Source organism: Macaca fascicularis, chromosome X (genome assembly GCF_037993035.2).
Source record: "Macaca fascicularis isolate 582-1 chromosome X, T2T-MFA8v1.1".
Taxonomy (NCBI): Eukaryota; Metazoa; Chordata; class Mammalia; order Primates; family Cercopithecidae; genus Macaca; species Macaca fascicularis.
Genome location: NC_088395.1, coordinates 7,357,597 through 7,383,945, shown reverse-complemented (window position 1 = coordinate 7,383,945; position 26,349 = coordinate 7,357,597). Strand labels below are relative to the sequence as shown.

Sequence of the window (26,349 nt, the reverse complement as noted above, 5' to 3'; positions counted from 1 at the left end):
GTCAGCTATTTTTTAATAGAATTGAAAGATAATGAACTTCACTAAAGTTTATCACTTTATGTCTTGGAGTCTGTGTCATGGGACTGCCCCTAGATAAGAAAGCCCTCTTAATGGAATGTCCTGGGTTGTTGAAATCACTTGGAGGAATTTCAAGTCAGATATGTTTGCCTATTTACCAGAAGGCCCTGAATATTGATTCTGCCAGTTTCAAATACCAACAGCAACATGGTCATCAGAGTGCTCATTAACATTTACTAGAAAGACATTTGTATTTCTACCAATGAGCTCTAGAAATTAAAGCATCCATGCAAGCTTTAGAGAACAAGAAATATGAGAAGTTCTTAATGGAAACTAAGGAAAAAGTAGAAATGAATGAAGTATTATCATGTACTGGCCATGTGTTAGTAATGACGGAACATAAAGTGCTTGCGCTTAAGTTTTCAAATTTTTCAGTTTATCATCATCAAACTGTTTTCACGAAAGCATTAATTATCCATTTTTAAATCCCTATCACTCATAAACCTTTATGGTCATCAGTTGTTAATTTTAGTTTATTTAGCAAAAATTCATTTTCAAAGGGGACACTCTATGGAATACCATCTTTTATTGATTATTGGACTAGTATAGGTTAAAATAGAGTGAAAGATGGTGATAAGGCAGCATTGGTGTCATCAGAATAAATTCATCAGTTTCCAAATTGTGTTCTTTACATAGAAATCTCTACATGGCAATGTTTTAAAATAATGCTCCCCAATTAAGCACAGTACAAAAGTACATGTTCATTATTTTTGTGTCCTGTCATTGCTGCTATTATTGTTGCTAGGAAAATGAGATAAGTTCTTTTGTGTTATATCATTAGAACCAAGTAAAACAAAGTGTATGTACAATGGAGTAATTGGGGATTAGTAAAAAGTTACTATACGGCATAAAACACACACACACACACACACACACACACACTCCATTCTCTCACTCAAGGGAACCATTTATTATCCATTGACTGCCACCTGTGTACAAGGGGCTTTGCAAGTCACAACTACAAACAAACACACAATTAAAATAACTGGTGTTGGCGAGGATGTGCAGAAAAGGAAACCCTTGCATGCCGCTGGTAGGAATGTAAATTAGCATAGCCATTATGGAAAACAGTATGGAGGCTTCTCAAAAATATTAAAAATAGAAATACTAATCTGAAATTAAACCAGCAATCCCACTTCTGGGTATATATCCAAAGGAAGGGAAATCAGATTCATAATTTCCTAGATGGCAATGCCTTTTAAATAATGCTTCTCAATTAAATAGAGTACAAAAGCACATGTTCATTATGTTTTAAGTTTTGTTGTTGCTACTACAATTGTTGCTGGAAAAATGGGGTAAAAGCTGCACTTCCATGTTCATTGCAACATTATTCACCATAGCCTAGATGTGAAAACACAAGTGTCTATCAGTGGATGAATAGACTTTTTAGAATGTGGCATATACTCACAATGCAATACTATTCAACCTTAAAAAAATAGGAAATTCTGTCACTTGCAGCAATATGTATAATCCTAGAGGATATTCTGTTGAGTGGGATAAACCAGACACAGAGGACAAATACTGCATGTCCTCATCTATATGTGGAATCTAAAAGTTGAACTCATTAAAGCAATGAGTAGAATGGTGGTTACCAGGGCCTGGAGATGAGGGGGTATTGAAGAGATGCTGGTCGAATAATACAAAATTTCAGTTAGACAACAGGAATAAGTTCAAGAGATCTATTGTAGTCAGGTTGAGTGTAGTTAATAACAATGTATTGTCTGCTTGAAAACTGCTAAAAGAGTAGATTTTAAGTGTTCTCATTATTTTAAAAAGTGATGTGTATATGAAGTAATGGATATGTTAATTCGCTTGATTTAGCCATTCCACAATGTCTATACATATATTGAAACATCATAATGGATACCACAGATATATACAATTTTTATTTGTTAATTTAAAATAATAAGTACTAGATAAATAGGGGAAGTTCATTTTGATGTTAAAAATCCAGACGTGTAACCTGCTTTGTAGTACACTGGCCCAATTTGAGTGTGTCATGTTTCCTGACAAGTCTTCACTGTGGCATGGACTATGTTCTCTAAATGTCTATACTCACAAAATGGCTTTTCCCAATCTACGTTCAGGGTCATGCCATATATTGAATGTCTCCTGCTGGACTCTGCAGGAAATTGAGTCTGGGAGGCAGATTTTTTTCTTATTCTTTCAATTTGCAAGCCATTGTTTTTGGTGCCATAATTGCTGATGTTCACTTGTTTCCTATTTATAAATCTCATCTTACCAAGAACTTCAGCTGAAGACCCAGGGGAGATCCTGAACTTTGGCTGTGTAGCACTCACAGTACAGGGTTAGAAGAATGAGTGGTATCCTTGTGCTGGTCCAGATAGCTGACTCATGGAGGCTGAGAGATACTGTGAACATCTTCCCCAAGTCTGGAAACAGCTAGATGCGCAAAGGAAAGCAGAATCCCAGTGGGTTTTGTGAGTTTTCTTGGTGAAGTACCTAGGCACAGTCAACTTTTAGGAGCTGTGTTCCAAAGAAGTTTCTTTGAAACTCAGAACATGGATCACCTTTGCTTGGTTCATAGAATCAGAACAATTAATATTGCAGCCCAGATTAAGTTTTCAGCCTACTGTTTTCTCAACAAATATGTGACACCTGAAGTTAGATAACACAGGTGCTGCTCCATGGAGCAAAGTAGATATGTGTATCCACATATAGATAATATGTATTTGTATGTGTGTTTTAAGCAACAATGCAGAGGCTTGAATCAAAACTTCCTTATACAAGATGCAGGATCAAAGTGGTATCATTCTACTTAATTGTATAGAATAGTGTAGTCAAATGGACAGTACACTGGGTCTCAATTTATCAAATGCATTTCTTATCCAGGTGTTAATTTGAAAGTTACTAGGTGGCAGTTTTAGCACTTGGTAGATGTCTTCATGTGGTTCACTGAATCCCGAAGGTCTTAATTTTCCATCGAGAGCACAATGTGTTTGTTTTAACTTCCCTGAATGAAGCTGTTACCCCTGACTCTGAGGCAAGGCTTAGAATGTACATCATTTATGTGAGAGGTGATTCTTCCCAAGGAGAACTTGGAGAGATGACACAGGGAAGGGAGAAAAGCCAGTAAATCAGTAAACGGTATGTTCAAAAGCGGGCACCCTTGTAGAGGACAAGGGTCCAGTCTCCCAAGAAACTGGAACATGCCTCAAAGTTGACCAAAATTGAGGGACACAGAGCTGGGATATGTTATGCCAACTCCAGCCCTCATTGGTTGAGGTTCAGTGGCAAACTCACTGCCTGGTGTTTCCAATCTGTGCCTCCTGGAGTCAGAAAATGCCCATGAAGAACTGACATTATGAAATAGGCAATACTATTAACTGCTACACTTTTTTTTTAGACAAGGTCTCAGTCTGTCACCCAGGCTGGAATGCAGTGGTGCGATCATAGCTCACTGCAGCCTCCACCTCCTGGGCTCAGGTGATCCTCCCACCTCCAACATTATTAGGGAGGCTTACACAATCAGGTCATATCCTTCCAAATCTGGAAGTATTTGGACCCAGAGTGTCAAGTACTACATTATTTCTCCTAGTATGAAATGTATGCTGCAAACCAGCTTGAGTTTGTTGCGTTACATCTTTTGATTGATAAAATTCTTTGCAGTCACTCAGTGTTCTTTCTGGTGCAAGTCTGGGTAAAATGGTTGGGTGGGAGCAGGCCCTCAAATTGGCAACAACTGATGTGTGTACATTCACACAGCTGAATTCTTCTAACTTAGATAGGAATGCTTAGTCTTTGCTCAAGTTTGTACAAAATCTATCATAGCTTTAAAGCTCAAATGGAAGTGATCGAAGTCTGATGTTCTTTTCTTTTAGGGCTATATAAATTCATGACATATCTACATGCATAAATAGATGCATATGAGAGTTCTACCAAAGAACAGCAGTAAGGATCCCTAAGTCTTTTCATTAAATTTACAAAACAAAATGTATTCAGTTCACTACCCCTCTCCCTTGAGTGACTCTCCCGATAAAAATGTCAATACATGGTAATGGTCTAATATCTACAGTACTAAAGACATTATCCAATGACACTTTCCTAATTCTAGAGCCAAAAAGCTTTAGGCAACGCTTGACTGATAGTTCTCCAGCTTCGCAATAAAGCCATAAAGGGATTGCAGTCTCCATCATATGTCGCATCCTGTGTGCAACAAATAAAAACATAAACTTCTTACAACACAAACCAACCAAATGAAACCCTTTACAGCACAAAAATCACGTGCTTTAAAGTTAAGTGAGAGTAAAGTTACCTTCTTCACATAGCTTTTTGGCCTATGAAAACAGCATCATATTAGCTTTGAGTTAGGTGCCAGGTTGATTAAAGTCCATCCTCTTTATGCTCCCAGAATTTGTGGCCCCATTATCTCCCTATACAAACAGTTTTTTAGGAGCAGTTCTGATGTTTGTGATAAGAGGATTGCTATTTTAATATAACCAAAAATTTGTTTGGATTGCTGAATATGTGCTTGCAGGAAATAATTGTCTCAGGCTATGTCTGCAGGCTGTCAAGAGACAGATTTTTCAGGCAAACTTGAGAGACAAATCAAGTTGAATGCATGTAAGGATATTCTGTGCATAAGCCTGTTCTTTCTTATTACCTAGATTATTGCATGTGACCCATTTTGGGACACTTTAATAATGGAACTTTCCCAGATTCCATAGAAGAATTTTAATTTTGGAAATGCAAATGAAATGTAGTAAAATTCAACAATAGTAATGATTTCAAACCTCACAAATTCATCAATATTTATGAAGTTGGATTACAGTCATTTACAGATGATGCAATCATCGTTTGAAGCTATCTTCTGTGAGTTAATTTTAAAGATTAAATGTATGTGGTAGTCATGATGTTTTGGTATTTAATTATCTGTTACCTGAGTGTAAATGCCAGAGTTATAGTCACATTGCAAAATGACTCCTAAAATAATCAACTTTCATTTATTTCATATCATATCCACACTTTAAGTGGTGAGTTAATTGAAAATGCGTGCAGTTAACGTATTTGACAATTTGATATGTATGTTAATTTATAACTCTAAAATGCATTTTGCTAAAGCAATGTTGAACATATAATTTGGAGATTTTCAAAATCCTGACATTTAAGTCAAAGTGTTCACCGTAGCTTCTGAACATGGCAGACATGAATGGTTAATGATTTTACAACTCTTGGTAGAATAATAAAACTGGATATAGTAGCTTACCAAATGCATTTTAATACAGCTCAAATAAATGAAAAGAGTATTTTCAATGTTAATTACTTATGTGTGAGAGAACAGAAGACATATTTGTTTCTGTAGGGCTCAGCCGCAATGTGTAGCATACACAGTGAATAAACAATACATTATTGTGAAGTAGAAAAAAAAAGGCTTATGTGTAATCTTTAAACAATGAATTTGACGATCAGAGGCAATTATTTGAAAAACATTATACCAACTCTTCCAATCAACCAAGATGTAAAATGATGATAATTATAACCTCCTCTCTCCATTCCAAACACAGACCTGTCCCTGTTATTCCATTATACATGTTGAGAGTTGAGGAGAGATCATTGAATTTAGTCATCAGGCAGTTGTTGGTGATACTTGGGAAGAGTTTCATAGGCTAAGAGAAGAAGGCAGACATCTGAGGGTGGCAGGGTAAACATTAATTGGAGAGCTTTAGCATTTTGGGTCTGGTGGAATTCAACAACTTCTGGCCAAAGACTGCTAAAAAACATTTATCAAAAAATACGTAAAAACAATGTATTTTTGATGAAACATATGTTAAAAAAACATAAAAGGTAGAATGAGTATTTCATTAAGTAAACCTAAACAATCTTTTGGTTTCATGGGAAAAATCATCCCCTTAATGAATCATCGAGCTGTCCCTTCGGCATTCTTGAATACAAGTTTAGGGATTCCCAACTTGATATAATGAGGTTATGTGTGTTATTGCATATGGGATTTCTTTCCCAAACCTCAGTCCCAGTACATATAACCCCTATGCTCCCAACCCCAAGCACAGACAAAGGTATTTTTACAGTCTAAATATACAGAACAGCACAGGAGGTAAATACACAGGACATACACAGGATACACAGTTCTTCTAAATTGTCTAGAGCCCTACAACACTAGAGTGGCTGGATGCACGTTTCTGAGGGTACCTGTTCACCTTAGATACTGGTTGTGGTCTAGAACAAGGGTCAGAAGTTGCATCTTCCTGACCACTGCTCTTTTTTATATATAAAATTCTAAATTTTAATGTCTAGGCATCAAGCTTTATTGGATCACAGCCGTATCCATTGGTTTCAGTGTTGTCTACAGCTGTTCGCATGCTTCAGTGGCAGGGCTGAGTAGGCAAAGCAGAGACCGCATGGTCTGCAAAGCCAAAATATGTTTACTATCTGGCCCTTTACAGAAAAGGGTTGCTGATGTTTGGTCCAGAATTCCTGAGTGTTTGAAGGTTAGATTAAGTCGCTTTTTTTTTTTTTTTCTAAAAAGTACGATATATCAGGTAAAGTGATATCATTGTATTCTTTAATATTTTATAATATAAATATTTGAAAATGTTTGCTATCAAATGATTCAAATAAAGGAAATCCCACAGAAGAATATTTATATTTTAAAATTTTAGGCTAAGGACACTTGGCTCTGAGTTCCTGGTCAAAAAAAAAAAAAAAAAGGATGAAAAGGAAAAACAGAATCAATCTCTCTCTCTCTTTCTCCCCCCCCCCATTCTGTCTGTTTGTCTCACATCTGATAATAACTTCTCATGTTGATTTCTATCACCACTTCTTATTAACCTATAAGGATGAGGAAAAACTCTGTGCCTAGTGAGAAGCCAGTTAAATTAGACCTTTGTTTAATAGAAAATTGTATACATTCAAATAGCCCTGAAACTTGGGATCATAGTCAAAAAAATGTGTTGGGGGTGCTAATTAATAGGAATAGGACTTTCTCTGGTTTAAAGATCTTAGGAGCTTTAAACCTATGATGTTTTCTTTTACTGTTTTTCCTTAGGAAAATGCTTGGCAGAAATGATCAATTTAGTATTATGAACTATAATATGGAAAGATTCTGCTTCCTAATTTAATCATCAATATCAAATAATCAGTAATAGGTCCTGAAAAAGTTTTAGCCTCAAACTCCTAATTTACTCTAAAAAAATTGTATCATGATCAATAGGATTAGTTTTCCATCCATGGTGTTTTAGCCTATTCAGGCTGCTATAACAGAACACCATACATGGGGTGGCTTATAAACAGACAGTTATGGCTTACGGTTCTGGATGCTGGAAAATCAAGGCACGGCAGATTCAGTGTCTGGTGAGAACCTGCTTTCTGGTTCAAAGTCAGTTCCTTCTTGTTGTGCCTTCACATGTTGGAAGGGGTGAGGGGGCTCTCTGGGGCCTCTTTTATAAGGGCACTAATCCCATTCATGAGGCTCCACCCTCATGATCTCATCGCCTCCCAAAGACCCCACCTCCAAATACCATCCCTTTGTGGGTGAGGATTTCAGCATACGAATTTTGAGGAGACACAAACATTAAGTCTATAGCGCATGACTTCTGTTATTTTCGTATGGAATTTCCAGATTATGTATGTATTAAACCCAAAAAATTTCATTTTAAAAGGCGTTAAAAATGAAGAGTGATGAGAGATCAGAGCCTATGTTCACTGGCAGTTGATTTTTTTTCCCTTTTAAACCATGTGATCTAAAGGCAAAGCCTAAGGACCTGACAGTACCATTGTTCCTTCGAATACTTTAAGTTCAGAACCTCATGAAATCCATGAGAGTGACATTTCAATACAATTCTTTTCCTGAATATGTTATTTTATTATGAAACAAGAGCCTTGCATTGACAAAGAGAAGTAAGTTCATGGACTCTACATTTCAGCCTCTTTGTACAAAATAAATGGACTTTTCTCTTTGCCAAGGGAATGGTCGTGGTGGTCACCTTCACCGTGAAATGCACACTATGGTGACATCTTTCAGGATACAAAAAGGCATGAGAAGACTGGGTGCCTTACCCCCATCTAAATGTTAGACTTCCATTCCTCATAGCAAGATGACGTGAATTAGAAATCACATGAACTCGATTCTTGGAAATAAATAATTTACTGTTATAAATAGAGAGTTCTTACTGCTAATTATGTATTACATGAAGAGATGTATTACACAAAGAGGGGCATCATTCCAAGCTCTTATGCCTTTCTGGAGATGCATTGGCCGTTTTTGAGTTGAAAAAAACTCTGACATATTAAAATAATCCAGTAAATAGATTACTTGAGTGGATGCCCTGATGAGGCACATGCTGACCATTTAATTAGAGTATTGCAGGGTGTGACAACTGAAAACCTGTTCGGCTATCATATTCTCCTCCTGAAGATCAAAAGGCACTTGTGCCCTTCATGGTGAGTGTGAATACATCAGAGTGCAACAGAGGGCATGCTGGGGAGGGATGCTCAACATCTGATCTCAATCTGTGTGCGCTCTTTTCAGAAAGTCACTTTGGGGGCTTCACACATGGAGATTATTGTGTAAGTGTCACAGAAGCTAACAAAGCTTATTGTAGCAGAGCTGGGAAAGCCAGAGAATAAACATACACAACGTAGCCCCAAGGTAAAGTAGATCACATCCAGCAGGCTCAACCCCAGGCTGTGTCTGGTTGCTGTCTTGAACTTCAAGTCTATTTTACCCCACAGCTCTCCACTGACAGCTACCTGGAGCAACACCTTGGGCTCTCACTCACCTTATGGAGCAAGTCACTTCTGGGAAAGCTGTGTTGCTTGTATGAACTTCAAGCTAGCATTTACATTTTAGCAAATTTATATTAAAAACATTTTTTTGAAATTTTGTGATTCTAGCAACTGGTATTTATCAATAGCATCCAAAGTATTAAATAAATAAATTGTTGTGTGTGCTGTATCTCAATCCTACTGCTAACAGCCAGTTGATTTCAATATTAGGAACTATAATGTGGAAACAGTCTGCTTCATAATTCAGCATTAAATCGTTAATAATATGCCCTAATAAAGTATAAAATGCACCATATTTTATAAAGATTTATTGCCAAATTGCTTTTCTATATTTTCAAAAGTATCTTCTGTCTATCAAGCTAATCTTTTCCTTCCTTCCTTCCTTCTTCCTTTCTTCCTTCTTTTTCCTTCCTTCCTTTTATTTTCTTTCTTTCTTGCTTGCTTTTTTTCTGATATGGGGTCTTGCTATGTTGCCCAGTAAACATCTTTCCTTAATAAACTGCTACAAATCTACAGTTCATAGCAAGTGTAAGACAATTCTATTTCTATTCTGCACTGAAGGCCATAATCTATGTCATAAAGAAATGAATTTATGCACAAATGAAAAGGAGGATAAGGAATAAAAAAAGCAAATATCATGAATTACAGATAAAATGATTGCTACATAGAAAACCCCAAATAATCCACAGCCCAATTACTGAACAAATATGAGAATTTAACAAGTTGGCCTATCACAAGATCAATATAAAAATTATATTGCACTTAAACTTATTAGAAACAAACAAAATATATTTTTTAATTACTGTTACTAGATACATGGTATCCAGTAGTAAATAAAAATTTTTTAAAAACATGCAAGAACTATCCAGCGAAACACATTAATGAAACATTAAATGCTTTTTGTGGCCAATAAAAAGTGTTGATTCACAGAAGGGCGAATTTACTGTTGGAACAGACGAGTATATTGATCGAGATACACACCATTTCATGTATAGAAACTTGATATATTACAAAGGCAGCACTGCAGATTCTCAACTAAAGAATGGTCTCATCAATTAATGTGTTGTAACAATTGGTAATCAATAGAAAAAATAAAGGGTCCAAGACTTCACTTCTTATGTCTTTTCAAATATTCATTATTGATAGATGGCAGGCATGAAAGTGAGAAACAAGACTGTAAGAAAGTTTTATTAAAAAACATACTATGATCTTTCCCTGGGTAGGGAAAACACTTTTTAAAGACACAATAAGCACAGACCACGAATAAGAGGATTTATAAATACAACCACATTGATTTTAAGAACTCCTCTTCATCAAAGACATCATAAAGTGTGTGTGGGGAGGAGGAAGGACAGATATTTGCAAATCTAATAATTTATAATAGGTAAGTATCCAAGACATATAAAGAATTCCTTTAAATCAAAAATAAAATGACAAACAATTTAGAATAAAAATGGAGAAAACACATAACAAACTTTTCACAGATCAGGAAACAAAATGCTCATTAATATGTGAAAAGGTGTTCAGGGTAATTTTAAAAAAGATCTCATGCATGCCCACTGGATGGATAAAACTTAAGACTGAAAATGCTGAATAGTAGGGAAGATATGTTTCCACTGGAACTCTTACATACCATTGGGGCAATTGGGGTGTACACTGACACAGCTATTTGAATGACAATGTGTCTCTAATTTGTAAAGTTGAATAGTCACAAACCAATGACTCCACGATTTCACTTCTAAGAGGAATATACCTCATATTAATGCTTGCACAGGTGCAGTGGGGGATATGAAAAAGAATGTCAAATCAGCATTGCTTATAGTAGATAAAATTTGGAAAAACCCAAATGGTTATCAATAGGACTAGGATAAATAAAATATATATGCGTGGGTTGGAATATTTTACAGCAATGAAAATAAGTGAACTATCCTTACATGAACAAAACAAATTATCTTAAGAGTGCCAAATGCAAGAAGAAAATTATAGAAGAGTACATGTTAATGATATTTTCACAAAACTCAAGAGCAAAATACTCAATAGATTGCTCAGTTGTGGTAAAGTCCTCATTGATGAATTGAGTAGTAGGTTCACACACATTCATTTTATTATTGTGTCTCAACCACACACACACACACACACCCACACAAATACATATACACACTGAATATTATACACAATAAACATGTATTATTGAAATGCTAAAAAGATGGCATGACTAAGACTACATCTTAATAAAAGTGCTACAGACTACAACAACAAAGCTAATTCTATTTCATGATATCATTGTGATAGATTATTTTCTATCAGTCCAGTTACTCAAGATTAACCTCTCTCAAGGTATCCCACAGCTATTTCTAAGAGGCTCCCAGGTGCTGGCTCAGGTGTGCTCAAGAACAGATCAATTGGTTTCTTATTTACCATTTTGTTTCTGCTGCCTCTATAGGGACAAGAATCTAAAGCCTCAAAACTGTGCATACCCTTTGACAAGAAAAGCATCTTCAGGAAATAGTCAAGGATGTGAAGAAAGACTTGATTCTAAGGATGTTTTTTGCAATATTATTGATAATAAAATATTTGAAACAATAGGGTATTGCTAACTAAAATGTGATTTGTTCCTTATACCCTCCTGCTCCTGTCACCACGTCCCAGCTAGGGGGAAAGATTGTCTTGTGTGCCACTCTATGGCAGGGGATGGACCCTGTCTAAGTTCAACATGGAGCCACTGAAACCAGGCTGAAATCATTAGCAGGAAGTGAATGAAGTTTTCAGGAATAATGGAAGGAATTTACATAATACAAAACATCTTATAACTACTGACTGTGTTAACCCTCACCTATCCAAAGCCAAAGGCCCCTTGCTGACTCAATGCCCTGCCAATAACCTTGCCTACACCCCAGTAGCAAGAAGTTCCTCATCTTCCAACAACTGAAAATATTTTATGCATTCTGCATTTCTCAGAGTCTGAGTCAGACTGCACTCTTGTTCCAAAGAAAAATGTTTTCCTTTGCCTCATCTCAGACCGTTTCCTTGAGTCTTTTTTTTTTTTTTTTTTTTTTTTTTTGGCAGAGTCTCACTCTGTTGCCCAGGCTGCAGTGCAGTGGCACAATCTCAGCTCACTTCAACTTTTGCCATCCAAGGTCAAGCAATTCTCCTGCTGCAGCCTCCTGAGTAGCTGGGATTATAGGCATGTGCCACCACACCTGGGTAATTTTTGTATTTTTAGTAGAGATGGGGTTTCACCATGTTGGCCAGGCTGGTCTCGAACTCCTGACCTCGAGTGATCCACCTGCCTTGGCCTCCCAGAGTGCTTGGATTACAGGCATGAACCATTGCACCTGGCCTCCCTTGAATCTTAATTCATGGTTCAGGAGGAACCTCTTCTCAGAATGATTGAGAGTGAATATATCTATTGCCTTCAGGGTAGCTCTACACCTTTGTAAAAGTATGTGGTCATGCTCAAAAGCCAATTGCAACATTCTATCTCTAGATAGCCCTTTCTCAATATCTGGACCAGAAAGCTTTAGAAATGCTCTGCCTAAAATATCAACCAAATGTGGGTTGGGCGGTGTGAAGCCCAATGTAGTTAATCATGTCTTCCTCACCAGAAGATCAAAATACATTGAAGTTCAGTTTTATAATGATCACCTTGCTTCGGAGACAAAAGCACTCATAAGGGAGTTGGATTTTAGGTTAACTTTTTAAAAACGGATTAAACTTTAGAAAATCTGGTTTTAGGAGAACTGATGTTGGGCAGAGTTGTTGGTTACCTTTGCTGCTAGTGTTGCCTCAAAGCTGATGATGAGAGTCTCTAGGTATTTTTCTCACTTCCACCCTTTGATGTAGTATCTCTCCTAGAGCTGGCATAGCTCAGAGGACATACAGCTTCATCCCTATTCTCTGCTTACTCAACGTTTCCATGAAATATTAAGATTGACTCCCCTGTATGAAGAAATATACTCAAAGTCACATGCAGTATTCCATCCAAGCCCACAATACCTTTCTCCTGGAAGGCAGAGACTTTTAGTGGTGTCATTCAAAATTGATAGCTATTGGCACAAGGTCACTTGAGTGGTGCAAGGTCACTTGAGTGATGAGTGAAACAAGGCTTTGGAAGATTAGGTGGCATGGCTAAGATCAAGAAGATCACTGCAGATCGTAATTTTTTTAAGTAACTTAGTACATTTTCAGTTACAAAATAATAAATGTTTAATGTAAGTAATGTCTTTTTTACCACATGGCTTTAGTAGTTCATTCTCCTCCCCCTTTCCCTTCCTCTCCTCTCTCTCCTCCTCCTCCTCCTTTTCCTTCCCTTCTTTCTCCTTGTCCTCCTTCTTCTTGTCATTCTCCATCCCCTTATCTTCTTCCTCCTCATTCTTCTTCCTAATATTATTTTAATTTTTTTAATCAAGTAGTAGTATTCTCAGATTTTTACCTTAGACATCAAAGACAATGGAGATGCTGATAAATTTTTAAAATTCAAACAATTAATGACCAAAAAAGACCATATCAGACAGCATACAACTTCTTAATCACCAAAAACAAATTATCACCAAAAACCCCACCTGCATAGAAAATGGATTAAGATGATCATGGTCTGGCAAAAAGAAAGCTGTGAAGAAACTTAATGATCTTCAAATCCACATAGGACTGCACTCAGCTATATTTTTATCTCAGCTGAAAACAATGTGCGTGGGCTGAGGGAAGGGAAGTGGCTTAAGACTCAAACTAGGTGAAAGAGGAAGAAAAGTTTCTTTTGATATAGTTAGTTTTAATATTCTGAAACAGACTCCTGCTGAAGCTGATAGAACTGCCTTCCCTGAATATCTTTAAGAATGAGCTGACAATTTTCTATCTCCCTGAAAGAATTCTAAAAGTAAAATGCTGGAATAATGATAGTGAAATAGGAAATCTCCAAGGATTCAGAACTGCCATTCCTTTCTGGAAATGTTTTAAGATCCTCAAATTAATTGTGCAGACTCATAAGTATTTTTGAAGTACGTGCCGTGCCCACTGTGCTGCTGGTTATGAATTGCACTAGACACCGTGGAAGGAGGAAGGATGAGTAACTATTAATATATCTCTCTTGGACGTTATAAAACAGGTGGCAGAGAGATTTATGTACATAAGAAGGTGTCATTTAAGGCAGAAGGCATAGAGTACCAAAGCAGAAGTGCCAATAAAAGTCCAGTGAAGAAGGAGTGTTTATACGAGATATACTAGTGTAGTATCCCATATAGTAGCAGACACAGGAATTACGCATGCCAACCCAGCGAACAATACAGCAGTTAAATAAGCAAAAGCTCTGGGCAATCCTACAAGAGATGGTACGGGATGTATGAGATCCACTCTGGAACAAGAGGACATTCTGAGATGAAGGGCATCAGATGGGAGCTGCTGTTTGCAGAAAACACTTATTATTATAAAAATCACATTGGCAGTGTATTAGTCCATTTTCATGCTGCTAATTAAGACATACCCGAGGCTGGGTAATTTATAAAGAAAAAGAGACTCACAGTTCACATGGCTGGGGAGGCCTCACGGTCACGGCAGAAGGTGAAAGTCACATCTTACATGTCAGCAGGCAAGAGAGAAAATGAGAGTCAAGCAAAAGGGGAAACCCCTTATAAAACCATCAGATATCATGAGACTTACTCATTACCACAAGAACTGTGTGGGGAAAATCGCTCCCATGATTCAAGTATCTCCCACAGTGTCCCTCCTACAACATCTGGGAATTATGGGAGCTACAATTCAAGATGAGATTTGGGTGGGGACACAGGCAAACCATATTAGACAGGGTACAACTTTTTAAATCTTTTTAATAAACTTTCAAATAGTTTTAATAAATTTTAAATAATTTTCAAATAGTTTTAGATTTACAGAAAAATACAAAGATAGTACAGAGAGTTTCCATGTTCCCCACACTCAATTCCCCCTATTATTAACATCTTATACTAGTGTAGTACATTTGTCAAAATTAGTAAACCAAAGTAGATACATTATTATTAACAAAAGTCCATAGTTTATTCAGATTTCCTTATTTTTATCTAATGCCCCATTCAGAATACCATATTACATTTAGTTTTTATGTCTCCTTGGCTGTGACAGTTTCTCCCTCTCTTTATTTTTCAGATCTTGATAGTTTTAAGTAGTACTGGGTGAGTATTTTGTAGAATGTCTGTTAATTTGAGTTCGTCTGATGTTTTAATTATGATTCAACAAAGGCTGTAGGTTTTGGGCATGAAGACCATAGAAGTAAAATGCCATTTTCATCATATCTCATCAAAGGTACATGCTGTCAATATGACTTATCACTGTGGAGGTTGACCTTAATCAACCTCAAGTAGTGTTCGTCAGGTTTCTCCACTCTGAAGTTACTTTTCCCAACTTCCCCTACTTTACTCACTGCAAGTTACTAAGCACAGCCCACGCTTAAGGTGTGGGAAACATGTTGCACCTTTCTGAGGATGGAGTATCTACATCAATTATTGGAATTCTTCTGCAAAGGAGATTTGCCCTTCTCTCTCCCTCCATTTGTTTATTTATTCAATTATTTATTTATATCACTATGGACTGATAACACATAACTTTGATACTCAAAACTTTATGTGAGTGAGCCTCTGTTTATTCTTCTGCAATCAAAAATACCTGTCACATGCCTTTTGGACACAATACTTCAAAAAACTCCCCAAATATTATATAGGTAGATTATTTCGTCTGTGGTATTTATTTGGTGGATGGGTGACCTTAAGATTCAATAAGTTCACGTGTGCTTACAATTGAAACAATCCCATCCTACCCATGGAAGCATGTTCTATTAAGAGCAAATGTCTTACTCATTCTTCTGAAATTTCCAAGTTTCAGGTTTATAAGTCTCTAATTGGTTAAAATGCCTTCTGGGTGTTGCTAAGCAATTTAGTAAATTGAGTTTCCAGACTTGACCCTGAGTTCCTTCAAAGAATTGAGATCTGATGAATGAACAGTAATAAGGCATTTGCATCAGTCCTGTGTTCATCTAAAATTATTAAAGCTTAAAATTGCACATGGCCCTACAGATGGGATGTGGTTAAAATGGACCATTTCCCAAGCACATATCTGGTGAAACAAAGGGCTTTTGTTTGTAACTGTTAATGTGGAGGATGGGAAAGATTCTCTTAGCAATTAAACCATTAGGGACATGAACAACTCTCCCAAATCATCGCATGTTTAAGCTGAATACTAGGAGAAGTCTATATGTGTGACAGCTTACTTTTTTTACCCAAAATATGCATTTTTAAATGGCATCCTAGGAAACAAATCTGTGTGAAAGCATGATATGCATAGATAAATGACTGCATTTCCAAATTTCTGTAACCCTATGTTTTTACACCAGTCAGATCTCTCCTAAGACCAATAGAAGCAAGACATTTCATTTTGGTAAAACTCTCCAGCAAAAATATGTTTTTCATAATGCAACTCTAAGTTTGTTCTCTGATACTTAGCACGGTGGTGTTTTTTATCAGACCGTGTGGGAGACTTATTGCCCAGAGCTAGCTGAAAGACCTAAGGGTAAACTAGTACACATAGCTCAGGAAGCCTCACCACCATCTTCTCAGCCTAGACAAAAATGATCCCTGTGGTTATCTTGAGGGTCACCCTTCTTCCTCTGGGACTGCAGTGTATGACTAAACCTTAAATTCTCTTCAACCTCTCACTGAAAATCACCCACATGTCAATGTTACTTTGAAGGCTTTATTGAAAAAGCAATTAGCGGGTTTATATTTTGCATAAAATGTCAGAAAGTGAGATGAGGAACCTGCCTTCTATTTTAGTAGTCTTCAGTTGAAAATGTTCTCATTCTATACTCAGATGCACAAAGAAAACATGTGCTTTTTATGTGTTTAAAAGTAGATCTAACCATTTTTTTTTTTTTTTTAGTATTGGGGTGTTGCTCTATTGCCCAGGCTGGAGTGCAGTGGCATAATCATGGCTCACTGAACCTTGACCTCCTGGGCTCAAGTGATTCTCTTGCCTCAACCTCCTGAGTAGCCATCACACCTGGCTAATCTTTCTCACCTCATTGAGAGTGTGAGATAATCACAAACTTTCAACCCACCAATTCAGAGTGTGACAGTTTCTTCTGTTTAGTTTCTTGAATGACTTGACTCCTGGGTCAATACTCAGTTGTTAATTTTTTATTGCCCTATACTTCTCCCCATGATACTATCTATATATATAGGCAATCTACAATGACCTTAGAGTGCTGGGAAGAAGGGAGTCTTAAAACCTTGTGGGTGCCATGAATCCTCACTCTTCTGTGCCACAGAGGAACCTGTAGAGTTTGGTTCCTGGACTGGGTTAGATCTTTCCAATCTATCCTGCTGGGTGAATGTGCCAGCATCCTACCCTGAAGCTCACAGCCCCAGCCATGTGTCACTAGTCTCCAAGTTTGCATATAGCAACTTTCCCTTCCATATTGACCCCCTAGTCATCACTCCTGTGTCTCCACATTCACATATACATAAAGTTCGCAATCCACTACATGTCACAGAATGGCTCAGGTGAGCTACAATTCCCACCCCCTAACCCAGCAAGCCCTCAGATAACATCTCCCCACTCCTCTCAAACCGTGAGAGATCACGAGCCTTTGCAAGACTTGGCTTTCTCTGAGAGCCTCATCACCTCCCCAGCAGAGATGAGAGACACAGGTGCTAACTTTCCACAGCATCTTTATGCCATTTCAATGTTTATGTAGCTCCATCCCAAAATAATTGGGGGAAATGAGGATCCTGCTCTATGATCACCACACTCTCTCTCCATTTTTTGTTTCAAGGTGCACCAGGACAGAAGGTACAGGCTTTCCACTTCATTTACTCTCTGGCATAGACTTCAGCTACATTCCATCCCCCTTCAAGATGCCACCAGAAAGCCAGCTCAGCCTTCAGAGAACTGGAGGTTATTGAAAACAAAAATATTGTACTTGTTACTCATATTTTACTTAGCAAGAGTCCAAAAAGAGTCACTGTATGAAATAACAACCCTCAACTTTCTAACCAATTTTATCTTCTCTCCCCTCTTTCTCTCTTTTGTATTAAATAACTGAGTCATGTGATAGCAATTTGCACCAAATGGCACAGTAGAATGATATTCCATGCTATTCCTCACACCTGCAGAAGAAACCCTTCTGAAGACAACAGTCAAATAAGCTTGCATCACAGGTTAGTTCAGGTCAAAGGATTTGATTCAGGACCAAGCTTGGGAGCAGATTATTTGCTCCATGTTCAGTGCCCTAGGGCTTCTTCTATTCTGATCAGCCACAATTTATCAATTCAGGGGCTGCTGGACATGAATGTTCTGTATAGAAACACAGAAGTATTGCTAACAGAATTATAGACCACTTTCGGAGTCAGCTCGATATTACAGTCTGATAAAAAGAAAAATGAAGCAGAAAGCTGCCTTAAAGAAAGGCAGGCACCCTCTATGAGTCCATCAAGCAGAGGATGGTGCATTGAGTTCTGTGACTCCTAGCCAGATGAGCAGTCCACTTGATGACATCTAAAGGATTTAAAGACTCCAATCTGCCACAGGCATCACATCTACCTTCTTGTTGATAACACCTGTGAAGCAGCACCATGATGTTGGACAAAAAAAAAAAAAAGAGGAAGCAGAGCCTGGCCATCTCATTCTTATTACAACTGAGTCTCCAAATATGCCAGAGGATGAATGAGTGCAGGGTCCCAAAGCAATTAACAATTGCTTTGTTAAATTGTTTTCTTTATTGCAAAATCAGAGAGAGCACCTAAAGAGAAAAGAAAAGCAGTAGCTGCTCATGGGGAAACACACACATTTGAATTCCTCTGCAGAGCTGGTGAGGGGTGATGGGGATGGATGATGAAGTAACACAGAGGCATGGCCTATGGATGCTTGACTACATGCTAAGGCTACAACCATGCTTCCGTCTCTCTTTCCAGTATTTGTATTTATTTCATTGTTTGTTTCTGAGAGCAACTGAGCATTTCCCACACTTCCTCAGTGCCCCCTTAACCTTTTTTGGCCTGCTGGAGACATGCCGTCTCATCCTTCATTTTATACTGCATGTACCCTGCCAGCTTTCAAAAAAAGAATGAGGCTGTAGGTGCAATGATCTCCCTGTGATGTGCCTGATTTCTCAGTTATAGTCATCTGCACAAGCTTATAATAGCATTCCAATTTTCACCTCCAGCCAGAAAGGGAAACAGGTGTGAATGTGAGGGGTGTGTGTGTGTGTCTGTGTGTGTGTGTGTGTGTGTGTGTGTGTGTGTGTGATTTGAGCCAAAGCCTATTTCCATCTCTGTGCTCAATGATTTTATTGCTTGTACCCTGTAGGGTAAAACCCTACTGGGAAGATACTTCTAGAGCTTGTACTTGTGCTTCTGTTTCAATTATTCTGCTTTTAAACCACAGCAAGGCAATTTGTAATGACCCACATGGTAGGAATGTCATGGTACAATTCCTTTGAAATGTTTTTGTCTCCAGGATGGTATTCTTAAGCAATATGAGTTAAGTGACAATGTGGTCTTAATGAAAAATGTGCTACAGAAAGAAAGCATTTTTCTAGAGTAATGCTCCCTTTCAGCTACATAAATGCCAATGCCAGGCAGGGGGGCTTCAGTTGCTTAAAAAATTCTAATTGTATGGGCTTCATTCTGTAGCAAATGCTGATTTCAGTGGCAAAAATCAGTGCATTTTATAAAGAGACAGTTTGCTGATTTCCTGACAGCAACATTTCTTTATTTTCCCACACCTTAGCTTTCAGATCACTAGTATTATTAAAAAAAAAAAAAAAAAAAAAAAAAAAAAAAAAAAGATTGTTTTAACAGCATGTACCATGGCAGAGTGCAGTGGCTCACACTTGTAATCCCAGCATTTTCAGAGGCCAAGGTGGGAGGGTCACTTGAGTCTAGGAATTTGAGATCAACCTGGGCATCTCTACAGCAAATACCACAAATACTAGCCAGGCATGGTGGTGTTCCATATAGTCCCAGCTACTCAGGAGGCTGAGGTGGGAGGATCTCCTGAGTCCAGGAGGTCGAGGCTGCAGTGAGCAATGAATGCACCTCTGCACTCCAGCCAGGGCAACAGAGCAAGATCCTGTCACACACACACACACAAAAAAAAAAAAATGGAAAGAGAAAAGGGCATGTACTACATCTCAAGACCTGAAACACTTGATGCTTGGGTTATGTTTTCTTTTGTTCTGTATTGTTTTGCTTTTGCTTTACGAGAATAACAACTATGACATTGCTACTCAAAATTTAGACCTTGAAGCAGAAGCCATGGCCTCACCTGGGAGATTGTTACGAATACAGATTATTGGGTACCCATTGCAGACCCACCTGATGAGAACCTGAACTTTTACAGGACCCTCAAGTGATTTGGCCACATCTAAAAGTTTAAGAAGCACTACACTTCAAGAGACATGACAAGAAGGAAAACTGTCACATTTTGTGACTTTGTGCCAATGGTTCTTAAATTTGGCAACATATTTAAAATGGTCTTATGGGATTTAATAAGAGATTTTGATTTTTTTTTCTGAGGTGAAGTTTTGCTCTTGTCATCCAGGCTGGAGTGCAGTGGTGCAATCACGGCTCACTGCAACCTCTGTCTCCTGGGTTTAAGCGATCCTCCTGCCTCAGCCTCCTGAGTAGGTCGGACTACAGTTGCATGTGACCACACCCAGCTACTTTTTCTATTTTTAGTAGAGACTGCGTTTCACCGTATTGCCCAGGATGGTCTCTATCTCTTGACCTTGTGATCTGCCTGCCTCAGCCTCCCAAAGTGCTGGGATTACAGGCTTGAGCCACTGTGCTCAGAAGTCCTCCTCTCCCAGGCTAATGTGCAGTCAGGATTAAGAATGTTTCTATTAAAATAAAATGGATCCTTAGATTTTATAAAATATAAAATATAAAAATTTTATATATGTGTGTGTATATACGTATACACACACACACACACATATATATATACACACACACACACACATACACACACATAAGTTTTTGCAAGGAATTTGCTATGGTTGGATTGTGTTTCCTCCAAAATTCAGGTTTTACCAATGTAACACTACCAATGTAGATAGTAGGGCTTTTAAAAGGTGACTGTGCCTTGAGGGATCCTCCCTCATGAATGGGATTAAGGCCCTTATATAAGAAGCTGCAGGTAGCATTTAGCTCACTTGCCCTTCTGCCTTTTGCCATGTGAAAACACAGTGATCCTCCCTTCTGGAAGATGCAGCCCTTACCAAACAACTGAACCTGCTGGTGCCTTGATCTGGGACTTCCCAGCCTCCAGAACTGTGAGAAAATACATTTCTGCTCTTTATTAATTACCCATTCTAGGTACTTTGTTAGAGCAACACAAAACGGACTAAGACAGAACCCAAAAAATAATCCTCAACGGTTAGAACTAAAATTGCAGCTAGTGTAAAACTACATGGATTGAGTGGATTTGAAAATCTTTGCAAAAAGAGCATAAACACTATTCTGACAAGAAACCATTCTAAATTTAAATTCTGAGAATTTTTTTTTTTTTCTCACAAGAGCCATCCCAGCATCTTATGCCTATGGATGCTGACACCTACACACATCAAGAACTGTGAAGGGCCTGAGATTTTACTCTACATGCAAGTTTACTAGTTAGTCTGCCACAATGTCACAGGTGCTAGTTGAAGACATGAGACTCCTGGGTCAGAGATAAAGAACAGATTATTATTCATGGTACAAAAAGAAGCTGAAGCATCACATTTTTCATTAGCTCTGCTTGCATCGAAGTCCCACAGGGCTGAAGCAGATAGGCTGAAATGGACTCCTACAAATGCAGTGGATATGTTACAGAAGAGGCATCCCATGCTTAAGGATCCTGGTGGATAGGGTTTGGATCTGTGTCCCTGCCCAAATCTCATGTTGAAATGTAATCCCCAATGTTAGAGGAGGAGCCTTGGGGGAGGTGATTGACTCACAGGGGCAATTTCTAATGCTTTAGCACCATCCCCATAGTGCTGTTCCTGTGATAGAGTTCTTAAGAGATCTGGTCGTTTTAATGTGTGTAGCACCTCCCCCCTCTCTCTTCCTCCTGCTCTGGCCATGTAAGATATGCCTGCATGCTCTCTGCCTTCTGCCATGATTGTAAGCTTCCTGAGGCCTCTCCAGAAGCAGAGCAGGTGGCCAACACCATACTTCTTGTACAGCCTGAAGAACTGTGAGCCAATTAAACCTCTTTTCTTTATAAATTACCCAGTCTCAGGTACTTCTTTATAGCAGTGCAAGAACAGACTAATGCAGTGGTGGACATTCTGGCCCTTTGCTCTGGAAGAAGATACTATAGTCTATCTTTCCAAAGCTCTTTGCTATACAAACATCCTTGAAAAGATGGTCTGAAACAAACAGTAGATAACACTTCACTTCAAGACACAGTGAAGCAAGACAGATTCAACGGGAACTGTTGCCCAAGAAGTAACATAAGATGTTTTCATTAATGAATGTGATGGCACTTCCACTGGATGTTACTACATAAAATTTCAGTTAGCTGAACATTGTTTCCTTGCTGACTTCATTTATAAGCTCAGAGATGCATTCAAATAGTAAGCAGAGTTAATACTTTTATCTAATGAAATCCTCTTTTGTGAAAGCTTTGCTTAAAATTAGTTATTTAAAGTAAAATACATAACTATCTTATTCTCTTTATTGAGAATATATTAAGAATAACAAAACAGATTTAGACTGAGATGGTGCAGTTACTGCCAGAGTACTGACTGTAAAATTCTATTTGACCAAAGATAAGAATGTGCCATGATATTTAATACTATTGTAGTGGCTTCATCTTGATAGTGGCACACTTCAGGGGAAGAAACAATAGCATCCAAAAATTATGAAAGATGTGAATTGCTGGTGTCAGGAAGTAATTTCAATAGGTTAGGTCATATAAATGTAATAATAGAAAAATTAAGAAAAAAGTATTATAGTCAAAAGTAGTAAAAAAATGGGTTGTACTTTTCAATCAGGCCTTCTTAACAAATAGTTTTGTCTGCATGCCTCGTAGACACTAATTTAAGTATAAACGAACAGTCTCCATGATTTCCATTAAATCATCTCGATAATATTGAAGTGTATTAGGAAAGCATTGATGCTTAATAAAAATAAGTGATAGTCAAATAGGAATGATTATAGATCATAATAAAATATTAAGATTGAAAATATAGTAAAATGTAAGTCATTGACCATATAATTATCTGCCTTACACAGATCTACTGTTTGACATAAGATAGAAACAACAAAGACAATATGCTTTCCATAGTAATAATTTGCCAGGCACTACACTGTGCTTTTTATTTAAATGGTCCCTTTAATTTTAACAAATAACTTGATGCCAGTTCTATTGTAGCCATCCCCATTTTATGGCCAACAAAGCAAGGCTTACAGAGTTCATGTAAGGGTCCACAACAGTTCACAATAACTGCAGCAGGGTTCTGAATGCAGCCGCAGCCAAGCTCCTCATAGCTGCCCTTTTCTTAATTAAAATAAATAAATAAAAGCTTAAAATTTTATAGAGAAGTACACTTCAAATTTTATAGACAAAGTAGTTATCATTCTTGCACTTAGGTACACCTGAAAACATCTCTTTGTTACAGTGGAATGAAAAACAATTAGTTAAGAAGATAGCAACTAAAAATTGTGCCATCTTGTGCTCATTTAACATTTAAGTGTATCTATGGTCTACTGAATTTTTCAGCCTACGTAGAGGAAAGGTTTAAGAAGCACTACACTTCAAGAAACATGAAAAGAGGTGATAGACATGATAGAGGTGACAGAAACACATGTACATCTTTACCAATCATCTAACTTTATGAAAGCAAAAATCTAAAAATGTGCACCATCTCATGTTAAATCAACAAATTTTACTCTTTGTGTTTCATTCCAATCTTCTTGTGCATCCACACGTTTTACAGCTCCAATCTTGCCTGCCATGGATAAAATTGTGCTTCTGCCTTTGTCGCTGAATTGACACAAACATTTTCAATGTTGTTATACAAATTTAGGGATTATCATTTTAATGGCTGTATGATATTTCTATCAGTTGACAAAATATAAGTTTTTTGCTCATTTACTTACTAACACTCAAGTTGTTTTTAATTCTCCTTTTCTTTATTTTGGATTATTTCCCATATGTATCTTTAAAAACAATATTAGACAGTAAAGTAGGTATTTATTTTTATGCCTCTTTAAACACCAAATGGTTCTTCATAAGCATTCAACCAATAGACAATGTGCAGTTATAGAATTTGCATTATAACTTAATGATACAGTATGGTACCATCCTCCAACTTTATTAAAGTAACACACATTTTCATTTTCGTCACAAGTATAATTTGTTGCCAGGAAAAGGCCAACCCAAGAGTAGCTGATGCCAACCCAACCCAAGGGTTGGGCCAAGCCAAGAATAGCTGATGCACTGCACGCGCACAGCTGGGCACCAAGGGCAACAGGGAGGCAAAGGAAAATCTCTGAGACAGGGAGAGAAAACAATGAAAGGAAGAAAAATGAGAGCAGAGATAGCCAAGACCTGAGCAGGACAGGTTCCTCTGTCAATATCTGCCATTCAGGTCATTCAGCTTTGCCCCAAGTATTTGCTGCTTGTTGTCTTCCAACAAAAACCAACACAATCTCTGGATCCCTTGTCAGTAACAAAAACTCTCTAGAGAGAATCTAATTAGTTCTTTACCTGGTAACTGACAGATGCTGCATCCACCCACTGCATCCACCATGTCAGGCATCTTCCCCAATTCAGTCTGCTGTGAGGCCGTGAGGGTGACGAGGTGCAACCATTATATCTGCTTGCTTGGACTGTCTGCTCAATGGGACCTGGGAATTGTGGAGACTTCTCTGAGAAGAGGAGGCTGTACGAGCCAGAGAATGGCTTCTAAAACTCCATGTGCAAAGAAATCCCCTGGGGGTCTCAGTAAAATGCAGACTCTGGGTCTGTAGGTCTGGGAATCTGCATTTCTGACAAGCTCTCAGATGGTGCTGATGTTCCAGGTTGGTAGGTCTGACTTTAAGTTGTACAAGAAGAGCCCACCGATTTTGTCAAGCTAGGCTGCAAATTCCAATGACCTGGGGTGCTTTAAAATACTAATGTAAAACTCGGCAATTTGAGAATTACAATGACTCTAACCAGGGCAATTTTGTTCCGCAGTGGACGTGTGGCAATGTCTGGAGACATCTTGAGTTGTCGCAACATGGTGGGACAGAGAGTGGGGGAGTTAGTGGCATTCAGAAGATAGAGACTAGGAATGTTGCAAAACAGCCTGTAATGCATAGGACAGCCCCATGGAGCATCATGTGGCCCCAAATGTCAACAGTACCAAGGCTGAGAAACATACTCTGGTAGGCTCTTGCTTCAAATCATGCCCGTCATCTCTGCTGTTGACAGTTATATTATAAAATTAATTGTGTAATATTTCACTGATGGATAATCGGTTAATGTATGTTGAAACATATTTACTGAGCACAATGTTGCTAATTAGCTTTGTCTAACTGCAACATAGAATAGCAAATAGCCAGCCCTGCACTTAGTTTCAGTTATCATGAAGTGCAAGATGCTAGGAGAAGTTCCCCCAATTTGCCACACTTCGGAGTGCTGCCCCTTGATATTCTCTAATCTAAACTGTGAATTCTGCAACACAGATCTTTGAGGATGAATAATTGCATTGCGATGCTTTTAATATCAAACTCCTTAAGAAAGGTTTTTGTTGAACACGTTATCCTTTGCATGGTACAGTGTAGCTAAATGCTTTATAAATGGTGTATTTTATGACCTACTTGAGCAGTTAAACTATCCTACATCTGCAGAATGAAACTGGATGGTGGCTCGAATCCTTGAATTATCAAAAATATTAACTTAGCACTCTGCAGAAATATGCAACTGATGCTACTTGGAGAAATACTAGGGAAGGGCTTTTTATGAATTTTATTCCATGTAGTCACTTATCTTTTATTTTCTACATTTCCTTCATAGCTCTGCAAAAATTCTTCAAAGAAGAAAAAAAATAAACTTGGTTGGCATTTTTACTAAGGCACAGAAACCATGTATACATATAAAACAAATAAAGAGAAAACATATTTGTCATGCAGAATTGTATGAGCTAAAATCAAAAGACTAGAAAACAGTAATTATCAGGATGTTTTATTAATCACATTTTTAAAATAAAAGAGCTTTCTATGCTGGTTCAAACTCTTTATGCATAGCTCTATATGAGTAAAAAAATATGTGAATACATAAATGATCCTCAACTTTTGATGTGCGTGTGTGCATATACACATATATCTCGCAGGATGGATTTATGGATGTAGAGGTCAGGTAAGGTTTTTGACATAAATATAAGAGTAGTTGAGTAGTTCAAGGCTGGGCACAGTGGCTCACACCTGTAATCCCAGTGCTTTGGGAGGCTGAGGTGGGAGGATTGCTTAAGGCCAGGAGGTCAAGACTGGCCTGTGC

General features: G+C 37.9%; 1 protein-coding gene across 7 annotated transcripts in view; it reads left to right on the top strand.

Moving 5' to 3' along the window:
• Positions 1 to 26,349, top strand: part of PNPLA4 (patatin like domain 4, phospholipase and triacylglycerol lipase) — a 240,177-nt gene that overhangs the window by 181,489 nt on the left and 32,339 nt on the right. For 3 of the 7 annotated variants that reach the window (XR_010584360.1, XM_065538467.1, XM_065538463.1), the window contains one exon: positions 11,285 to 11,444. The exons of the other annotated variants lie outside the window; for them this stretch is intronic. Coding sequence is in view for 2 of the 3 variants with exons in the window: in XM_065538463.1 (XP_065394535.1) it covers positions 11,285 to 11,438 (154 nt within the window). In the remaining variant the exon portion in view is untranslated. Of the gene's footprint in view, positions 1 to 11,284; positions 11,445 to 26,349 lie in introns of those variants that run through there. 7 annotated transcript variants of the gene reach the window in all.